This window comes from Pteropus alecto, unplaced genomic scaffold (genome assembly GCF_000325575.1).
Source record: "Pteropus alecto unplaced genomic scaffold, ASM32557v1 scaffold98, whole genome shotgun sequence".
NCBI classification, from domain to species: Eukaryota; Metazoa; Chordata; class Mammalia; order Chiroptera; family Pteropodidae; genus Pteropus; species Pteropus alecto.
This window is the reverse complement of record NW_006443570.1, coordinates 4,469,469-4,479,976: the sequence shown is the minus strand read 5'-3', so window position 1 is coordinate 4,479,976 and position 10,508 is coordinate 4,469,469. Positions and strand designations below refer to the sequence as shown.

General features: G+C 44.6%; 1 protein-coding gene across 1 annotated transcript in view; it reads right to left on the bottom strand.

Moving 5' to 3' along the window:
- UBE2Z (ubiquitin conjugating enzyme E2 Z) overlaps positions 1 to 10,080 on the bottom strand; it is a 15,429-nt gene extending 5,349 nt beyond the window's left edge. The window contains exons 1-5 of the mRNA XM_006924767.3: positions 9,643 to 10,080; positions 7,700 to 7,772; positions 5,610 to 5,797; positions 3,208 to 3,319; positions 585 to 697 (exon numbers count right to left, since the gene is read on the bottom strand). Of these exons, the coding sequence (XP_006924829.1) occupies positions 585 to 697; positions 3,208 to 3,319; positions 5,610 to 5,797; positions 7,700 to 7,772; positions 9,643 to 9,965 (809 nt within the window). The 5' untranslated portion in view covers positions 9,966 to 10,080. The remainder of the gene's footprint in view (positions 1 to 584; positions 698 to 3,207; positions 3,320 to 5,609; positions 5,798 to 7,699; positions 7,773 to 9,642) is intronic.
- Between the last annotated feature and the right edge of the window lie 428 nt (positions 10,081 to 10,508).

The window sequence follows — 10,508 nt, the reverse complement described above, 5'->3', positions numbered from 1 at the left end:
GGCCTGGGTTTTAGTCTCATTTGTTCTTCATTTTATTATGTTGGGAACGTCACTTATTTGTGATTTCATTTTCCTCGTCTGTTAATTGAAATACTCGGTTATCTTTTTGGGTCAAAATTTGTAAAACCGAGAAAGTTGCCATATTTCATGGCATTCTAAGATGCCTTTTATTGTAAGGGGTATCACTAAAAAAATTGCTACCAATTAAAATAAGACACAATGCGACTACCGCCATGCCATCCTAAACAAGTCCTATCCCGTCTGATCTCGGAAGCTAGGCAGGGTCCGACCTGGTTAGTACCTGGATGGGAGGCCACCTAGGAAGACCAGGTGCTGTAGGTGTAAAAAATAAAAAAATAAGGGATTGTAAACTGACAAGGTCCTTGTAATCTGTGAGGTCAACCAAGGGTTGCCTCACCCCCCACTCCCCTCCCCACCCCAAAAAAGCATGAACTACATGCTTTAAAACTACTTCCTTCTTATTTAACTCTCTCTGGTGCCCAAAACTGGACTTTTCCCCAAAGGTCTGAACCAGCTAAATCTCCAAAAATACCAAGTACCAGGTGGGCTCTCTTGACACATACCGTAGGGGTTCAGGGCAGGGACACTTTCCTTCCATCATGTCACAGACCGCCACTCTGATGGTCTCATGCCGAATACATTCGTTGTAATTTTTGCTGTCTCCTGGATGTCTTTCCTGTAATGTGATAGACACCATAGTATCCAAATACAAAATTTAGGCAATGAGAAAAGCCAATAGTAAGAGATTTCAGGATTAGCATGAGGTATGTGACCCAAGCAAATGAACTAAGAGGATACCTCTCCCACTGTATGGCAGATCCATGACGAGCAATCACACCTTCATTTTTGAGACCATTTAACTCCTCTGGTGCATATATCAATACCCATCCTCTGTTATGGGTCATTTGACATATAAGCAGTGAACCAGAGCCATCAAATTTGCTAAAGCTTGAAATGAAAGGCTTCTCAGCTAAGGATTAAGTGGGAAATAACCAAGTACAAGAATGACGGTGGAACAAAAGGTATAAATAACATCAGGAGTCTCAGTCTGGAAAACCTATACACTTCAGGATGGTTCCTGTTAACTACGTTATGTATCTGTAGGTTTCTACCATCACTGAATCAACTATTATGAATTTATCAGAAGTAGAACTCGAAATTTTCAGAAGAAAAACTCCAACTTTTGGTCTAACATGAATGTGTGGGTGTGAACAGAAGGGAGTATGGCTCCCTTCCTTTCGCCTTCCTTTGCTCTTCAATGCTCCTCCTAACACCAGCTCCGGTCAATTAGAGCCTTGGCCTCTGATAAAAACATGAACAGAAAAGAGATACATACCTTCAGCCCACTACTATGGTTCCAAAATGCACCAAGGCAAAATCACAGGGGCATTTTTAACTTTTTTGAGGAAAACCATAGTATTTAACATCTGTCAAATACCACGGGAACTACTAGCTTGAGGTAGGCAAGGTTTGTTGTTGTGGTGTTTTTTTTACACCTAGAGCACTAGGTAGTTTTAACTGCATTATATTACTTTCAATGACATATTATCTTTGTAAAGCTGGATTTTCAGTCACTACTTTGAAAAACAGCAAGTATAGCACATGAAAACGGTGGGGAACAGAAATGAGGGGTGGGTTCAACATAGTTCCAAGACTTTAAAAGTTGTGTGGTGCCCAAAGGGATACACATCCTATTACTAAGTCATTACAGTTGTTTAAAAAAGAAATAAGTTGTTTGGACCTAACTACTTAACAAATGGAACAGTTTGGCATTTCTTTCTGTCTGGGGAACTGTGAAAAAACTACCAAGACAAGAGGGTGCTGTGAACTAGAACATCTGAAAGTATTAAGAATAAAAGTCACATTTCTTGAATTGCCAAACAAGGAAAGACCTAAAAATCAGCTTCCTGGTTGGCCGATGAGGTCCATTTCCATTTCTACCTACTCCTGAAATTAAATACACTATTTGTTTGAAGAGGATGATTTAGGTAATAGTTTTTGTTCATTCTTAAAGAGTATTTCCCTTTGTTCAAGTCTATATAGAAGAATCATCAAGGTTAATGTCATTTCAAATAGTTTCAGAATGAATTAAGTTGTTTTAATCACCTGGACTGAATTATTATCTTTTGGGGATATCACTGGAACTCTTTTTCCTGTGCACATAAGTAATCCTAGAAGGCACTCTGAAACAATAAAAGAACTTTGGGCTCCAGGGCAAAAATCCTATCCTTATCTGGTGTGCCCTTGGGAAAGTTAATTAATTTCTCTAAGCCACCATCACCTCACTTGAAAATGAGGATTACAACATTTACCTCACAGAGCTAATATGAGGATTAAATGAGAAATTAATATATAATATATATTAATAATATATAAAAACTTGGCAGTGTCTAGCATATAGCATACCCTCAGAAAATGTGAGTTTCCTCTACCTTCTCTTTGGCAGCATTTACTAAATATTCTTGCCTTAGCTGATGACTAGCTTCTTTGGCTCATCAAGTAATAGTACAGTTGATTCTTGAACAATATACGATTGAACTGTAGGGGTCCACTTATATGTGGATTTTTTTCAGGAAATATAATCGACCCTTCTTATCCACGGGTTTTGTGTCCACGGATTCAACCAACAGATCTAAAACAGTATCTTCACATTCCCAACTGTGGTTCGAAAAGTTTTCAATCTGCTGTTGGTTGAATCGGTGGAAGCAAAGAGCCCCCTGCACAATAAAAAGTTATACGTGGATTTTCAACTGTGCATTGTTCATGGGTCAACTGTATTTAACTAAGTCCAGAAGACTGAATGGCTCGGCAGCAGTCATTAGAGATCACCTCAAAGGGATACTGGAGAATGGGGGCATACAGAAGAACGCACTGGATACGACAGCCCCCAAAGCAGACTCGGAATTAATTTCCAAATGACTCCACTAACTTCCACATGGTAGATTAACCCAAGTCAAATGGAAATAACCTGACAGTGTTATTGTAACTTACGAGGAAAGAAATTCATCAATAAGAAGCACACATGCCAGCTCCTTTTTCCTCCTATTGTGGTGACAAGTTTAAAACATGGGGCTGGGCCAGGTAAAAAAACAAAACAAAACAAAAACAAAAACAACTCTTAAGCAGACCTCTCAGATCTCTTAAAACCCAATATTCTATGGCCGAGCTGGGCCCACCTGGCCTTACCTGCTCAAAGCCAGGCTCATTGTGATAGGGGTTCTCAGTCATCAGGGACTGGATGGAGATAAGCACAGAAGAGATGCTCTGGGCTGGGCTCCAGGCAGGGCCAGTCCACGTACTGCAAAACACATCAGAGGGAATGAAAGAGGATGAGGCAGGGAGAGACTGGAAAGGCTGTCACAGAAAGACCAGTGCAGAAGTACCCTGGGGCCTAGCAGCACCATCTTAAGTGACTCAATGTTTCTCTTTCACTATTAACACTGTGGAATTTCCCAGCCTATGTCTCAACCTCATTCACCAGAAATCAGTCAACTGCCTAATCCTCTTATCAGTGGGACAAAAGAGGGCAAACAAGCAAGGTAACTTTGAAGGGATTTTCTTTGGGCTAGGAAAGAAACAGTAGCCAAGAAAGGTTCTGTTCATCAGAATGAAAGAATCTCAAAAGGCTTACTTATTTATTTATGGGTGATGGAGTTAGTAAGGAGAGAGAAGTTGAGCACAGAGGTAGAGGGGACTGAAGCCATCTGGTTAGAGGCCATGTGGTGGGGTTGATGATCAGAGATCCAATTCTCTATCAAGCCCCCAAGGAGTGTCGAATTCTCTGAAGACTACAGAACTCTGCCAAAGGACAGGAAAGGAATAAGGGGCACCTCTAGATTGTCGAGAGTCTGAAAATAATACATGAAAAACATCTTGAACAAGAGAGAAACATCAAAATTGCTCCTCTCTTTCAATAAATATGATCAAATATTGGGAGGAGGGAACTTGGACGTTAATATTTATATTTAGCGCAATTAATTGAAGAGATGACACCTACACTGGAAGCGGAACACAACCTGAGCCGGGACTGCTTGTTCAAGTTAACTGGCCAATTCCCTTTCCCTGCTGGACTTGAGGAAAGCCCAAGTAAGTGATGCGAACAGTAACTTCAGAGCTTGCTCTTCAGCGCCTTTCAATCTGCTCTCTTCTCAGTTTTGCTCACCCCTAACTCTAGACTTTGTGCTTTCCAAGGCCTCACATACTCAGATTCAAGTCAATGTGGTAAACTTTTATTAAATTTCTTTTGTAAATCAGCCTAATATTTTTTCTAGTGGAAAGGAAAGGAAATGAGGCTGATAAAGTGAGTAGGGTCAACTAAGAGCACATGGGAATTTTCTACTCTGATTCTTCATGACAAATTCTCAATTTCAGGGTAGCTTCTCCTTTTCCACCCAACACAATTCTGCCACTTTTACCCCATCATCTTCCCTCCTCTGCTTCTACTGTGAGCTGCTGTTTGCTCAAAATAGTTTTATATTAGCCTAATGAAAGAGAACCTAATACAAAACATTTTCATGAATGAACTTCATACAGAAACAACAACTAAATTTCCTCACCACCATAGGTTACATAGACCACTACCCCACCAGCACAGACACCCTAATGACATGAAGGACTTCTTTAAGGACAACCTCCTTTAAGGGGGCTGTCACTGCCACAATCACAGAAAATATCCCTGTATCTGAGATTAAAAAGAATCGTGTCTCCAGTTTGCATCAGCTGCCTTGTCCCCAAACAAACCCAGAAATGTCTTGTACGGGAAGAAAGAAAACAGTATCACCACTTTGGGCAACCTTCTCAACTTCAACCTGCACTAGTTCTCTGCCCCAGGGAAATTCAAACCACACTAAAAAGATCAATCCAGACTATACTAGAAGACATTTCCATTCTGAATTTTAACCCCCAAAGGCAATTAAAAGGAATGGATGAGAACTACATGAAACAAAAACCTCGGTAGCACCCAGAAACAAAATGTACTTGAAACTTCTGTATTTCGTGTGATGTGATTTCCCACCTCAGACATTTTTCAGTTGTTGAAATATCATCATCATCATCATCATCATCATCATCACCACCACCACCACCACCGCCGCCGCCTTCAAAGTCACTCATTGAGAGACTGAGAAATAAGACACCCACAATCTTGAATGGCACAGATCTGCAGCCTTTCTCAACCTGTTCCGGACAGAATTAAGCCCTTAAGCCCTAAGGGAGTGGTTCTCAAACTGAAGTGTGCACAAGATAACCTGGAGCACTTACCAGGCAGACTGTTGTGCCCCAGCCCTAGAGCTTCTGATCTAGGAAGTCTAGGTGGGGCCCCAGACTCTGCCTGGATACAAGTTCCCAGGTGCAGCTGCTACTCAGGGAGAACCACTTCACTAAGGCATCCACTGTACGTATTGAATTAACTCTCTTTTGCATCTAGAATGGTATTAGTTGTGTACCATCCTGGGGAGAATTGAGGAAACAGTCACTCCAATCATCTTCTGTGTTCTGTAGTTCACATAAGGAACCCTGGTTGATAAAGGCTGGCCTAGAATAATTTATGTGCTAACAACCAACTTGGCCACTTAGAAGTCTCCTCTTACCCTAGAATACTCAAGCAGACTTTCCCATTGCGGTAGAAGTTGGGGTTAAACCTCACTGTGTTATTGCCCGTTGTCATCAGTTTGACCCGAGGTGGGTGGATGGGATAGTCGGGCGGACACCGAAACACGAACAGGAAGAAACCCCCTTCATAAGGAGTGTCAAATGGGCCTGTGATCAATGCATGAATCTGCAAAATAAAACCCCATCTCAAAATTGTGAGGTGATGTCCCATCCCAACCCCTCCTGGGTTCCACTTGCTACCCACGCCAGAAGCGGGACCTTTCTCTGGTATCCACATTCCATATCCTGACCATGCAGAATGAACAGCCTATACTCACTCATATTAATGTTTGGAATTTTAAGAAATCCCACTGTAGTGGAGTGGCATCTTACTCAGGATTACATTCTAAAGTTAGAGCCCAAGGTGAAAACTGAATCTAGCCAAAATCACCCTTGAGTATCCCTTAAAACTTCCTTAAAGCATGGTTTTTGCTTGGACTTCTCTAATCAGTGTTATGTGTTAACAAATGAATAGAACATCAATATGCAAATATAATATGCATCTGTAAAGTATTATCCTAGCATGTTTAAAGAAATATACATTTTTAGTATGTACGGTTAAACATGTATATGTTGTAACTTCACTCTCCATTTATGTGGCACAACAGAGAGATAAGATGAATGGAAAAGAGGAAAGGGATTGGAAGCTACAGCACCAGTGCCAACAACAGTGCAGAGCTGAGGGCTGTGATGGAAGCCCAGGGTATCTGCTTCCTCTGCAAAGGAACAAACCTACTGTGGAGGATGTGGCTCAGGGAGCATCCAGCTGTGTTAGATACTAAGAAAAATGGGGAAAACTCAGGGTCCACTCAGAGCCATTAGACCATCCCTAGAACTTTCCCAAACATTACAGGTTAATTTAAAAAAAAGGCAGGGGTGAGGGGTGGGGGGTGGGGGGGTGGAAATACAGTAGCACTTAGAACACTAAATTCTCTTTCTCCAGCCACGATTATTGAACAAGATTTCTCTAACCTGAACTCAGTTATATTTCTTTTTCTACAAAGGCTCCTAAGCATGTAAGTCTGCTCAGAATATGAACAGCAAGAGAAAAAGGACCTGCAATCCAATGCCTCAGAGTACAGTCCCTAACTTGCCCTGGTGACACCCTACGTTATCTTTTAGACCTCAGTCATTGGAATAGCAAGCTCAACTGATATCAACATGGCATCAATTCTGGGAACCCAGGGACTAGCATATTAACATTGATACTTGACTGAGGACAAGATGTCCCAGGAAAAACATTTCCAACAATATAAAAAGAAAAAATCAATTGAAAGAGAAACCTATTCAAAACAAGATAGATACCAACAATACAAAATCTGACTTTTTTCTATGAGAAATTTGCAACTATGAGTTTTTATTTAATCACTAGATTTAGGAAATCTGATTTCTTCCCAGTTCAAGCGCAAACTCACTTCTGAGGGTAAAGCACAAAATGACAGAGAATCCTAGGTATCTAGGCCAGAGAAATTTAACATTACTAAGCTTTCTCTGTGTTTGTGGTGTGGAGGACAAGAACAAGTGGTATTTGGGTGGAAGGAATACTCAAAAGCAACCAGTAGGGATAGGAGCCTAAACAATACCTTACTTTTAACTTTATAAACACGGTCACTCAAGCCTGTCCCACCCCCAACCTTCTCTGCATCTGATTTACAGCAGCATAAAGGTCAAGTGGCGGATGAGGCAAGAGTTGGGTAGTATAATGGATAGGGTGACCACATAATTTATTATCCAAACTGGAGCACTTGTGAGAGTGAAAAAGAGTGCCCTATTAATAGTTAAGCTGGGACATTAGGTGTAAACGTGGGCTTTCCAAGCCAACCGGGATCTACTGGTACCCTAGTAACAGACACCTGTTCAAGGCTTTGCTCCACCTCACTGTGTAACCTTGAGCAAACCACTTACTTTCTTGGGGCTTTATTTCTTTATCTATATAATCAGAGATGTGAGCTGGATAATCTCTTTCAGGCTCTTACAACTTTATGGGCCCAATTTCCCAATAACTCCCAACCCCCAGCAAGTTACATACCTTAGTCATGTCAACAGTATCAGGTACAACGAACATTCCTGGAGGAGGCTCCTTATAAATGGACATGATATCCCTGTATAACAACACCAAGAGGAGGTGGGGGAGGGAGTGAGGGAAAGGAGGAAAAAGGGGAATCCCTTGAGCAGGACAGCTGTTATCACCTCAGTGATGCCAGGGTTCGAGAAAGTGGTGCTTGGTACCACAAATGTTTGCACTGTCTTGTTGGCTGAAAAATCTCAGCTGAGTACTCATCAGGCAGGCAGAGAGTAAATTGTCAAAGGGGCATTGTTTCCTCAGGGGGAGGGTAAGGAGAGGGAAAAAAAAATCAAAGATCCCAATGGCATCAGATGTCACCCTTGAAAAGCCACATCCCATTTACTCTCACTTCCTCCCACATGGCAATTCATTCACTCCCCACCTCCGAGATTCCCAGGTACTACAACTGAATGCTAAATGATTTTTTAGTAATTGGGAAAGTACCATCAACTCCACTAAAAAATGAATTCCATAAACCTTCGGAAAAGAGGAAAGGGACCTTTCCTGGCAAGGGGATTATATGAAGCAAGTAAGCTAGCAGGGAGCAATGATCTTCTTGCCCAGGAGACTAACAGGGCAGAGATCTCTCCAGGTTGGAAAGGGGACCCTCTGAAAATCTCACATCTGGAAGATGACATATAGTAACTACTATAGAAGCGAGAGGATTTTTAAGTCATATCTCAAACTAGAATGGATCAGTTGTGAGCAAGAGTCTAAAGGACATTCTAGGTGGGAAACAGCTAAGGGCCTCATTAAGGTACACAGGGACATAAAAAAGTGCAAATAAGTAAAGCGGAGGAAAGAAGTTTTGGTGGAACTCAAAGGTATGTCAAGATTGAAAAACTGTCCTGTATCAAGCACCGGGCCACACACTTTACAATGTGCTGTTTAATTTTCCTTATAACCCTGAAAAGTAGGTAGAGCTATACCTGAAAGGCCTTGGAAAGTGGGAGATGAGAATACCTAGATAAGGATGATTGTGATGAGAGCAGGAGAGAGAAAGACTCTGATCATCAGGAAACAACTAAAAGGCATTATCCCTTTTCTATGCAATAGCTACTATTCTAAGAATTTTTGAAAAAATATTATCTATTGAATATTATCTAAGGTCAGTCATCCAAGAAGTAAGCACAGAAAGGACTTAGGACCTTGTTTCTATATTTGAATTGGGTATATTTACTTCAGAAAAGTAAACCAGATGATCCAGAGGAAAAAACACAGGAAAAAATATCTTGAGTGGGATATTACAAGCCAGAGAGAGATTAGGGGGAGGAAACCTGAGTTCTTGGAACAGGTGTGAAAGTGGGCAGCTTTGGGGTTCCAGAAAAGTGGTTCAAGGAAAGATTCTGGGTAAGAGAAGAGCTTTAGACTTGGGAAGAGAATATATGGAGCGGGTTTGAGTAGACAGGAATTTAAAAGGCCAGTCTCGAGTCTGAGGCCAGGCAAAGCAAGCTGTGTGTGTTAAAAACGGGGTTTAGGAATAGACGACAGGGGGACCCCGATGGTTGGGTCTTCCAGGCAGCACCTAGCAAGGCTGAAGTGGGGAAAGGGGGAGAGGGGCGGCGCGGAGGGCGGGAGGGGGTGTTACAGAAGCACGAAAGGGTCGGGTTTCGGGCGAGAGGTATGGGGGAGGGTGTCCGGAATGGAGACGAAGGGCTCACGGGAGGTTGCCGAGGGGCGGGGTCGGACCTGAACACTCGAGGAGGGGTTTGGCGAGTGTGGGGCTGGGGGCGGGGGTAGAGTGGACTTGGGTTCCGGCGCTCCAGGCAGGCAAGATGTGGGCCTTGCAGCTGGGCCGCCTCGGGGGAAGAACGGAGGCGGCGGGGCGACTGTAGTGGGAAAGGGTGGGGGGCGGGGAAGGTCGAACCCCAGAGCTCGGGGCTGGGGGAGGAAAAACCCCGGCTCACCGCTTGATCCGGAGTAGACACTGCGGCGCAGTTCGCTCGCCGTCCCAGTCGGAGCTGAGTGTGGGGTCCCAGTGGCTAAGCAGTGCGGCCCCGTGGGCAGCGGCCGAGGGCGGGAGCCCGGGCAGCGGAGCCAGGCCGCTCCCTGGCCCTCCGGCCCCGCCCGCTGCCGCCGCCGCCGCCCACACATCCGGCAGGAAAGGCGGCCCGAACCCGCCGCCGCTGCCGCTAACGCCAACAACACCAGCAACACCGCTTGCCCCGGGGCCCGCCGCTCCGGCGCCCGCCGTCGCCGTCGCCGCCTCCTCAGTCGGACTCTCCGCCATCGCTGCTTCGCTTCCGGGACTGCTCGGCAGCACGTCCGCCGACCAGAGCGGCCGCTGCTCCCTCCAGCTCCCGCACCACCGAGAGCCGGGCCAGAGTGTCCCCACCCTCCGCTGCCACAGCAGGGCAGCTCTGGCTCCGCCCACCCCCGCCTCGACCAGCGAGAGGCGCTCTGCAAGAGCGTCCACCCACGGTCCTCCAGGACGGGTAGAGGAGGAGCTAGCCGGAGGAGCCTGGGTTCTGGGCTTGCGTTGGCCCCGCAGTTTGCGGGACCGGGTTCTGAGGCGTGCCCCCGGACGCCTAGGTGCAGTTGAGAGCGTAATTCCAATGAATATTTTATTTTCAAGTGTTGAAAGGGGAGGAATATATCCCTTCTTAAGGAGAGCGACCCTCAGACATTCCCATGGAGTAGGATTGGGGATCCAACTTCCTTGTACAGAGGCGCTGACTGAGTTGACTCGCTTAGGGTCCTTGCTGTCGGTCCCAAAGGCTCTGATTTACCTTTCCTCCCTTTACCCACACCCACGGAGGGTAGGCTGCCATTG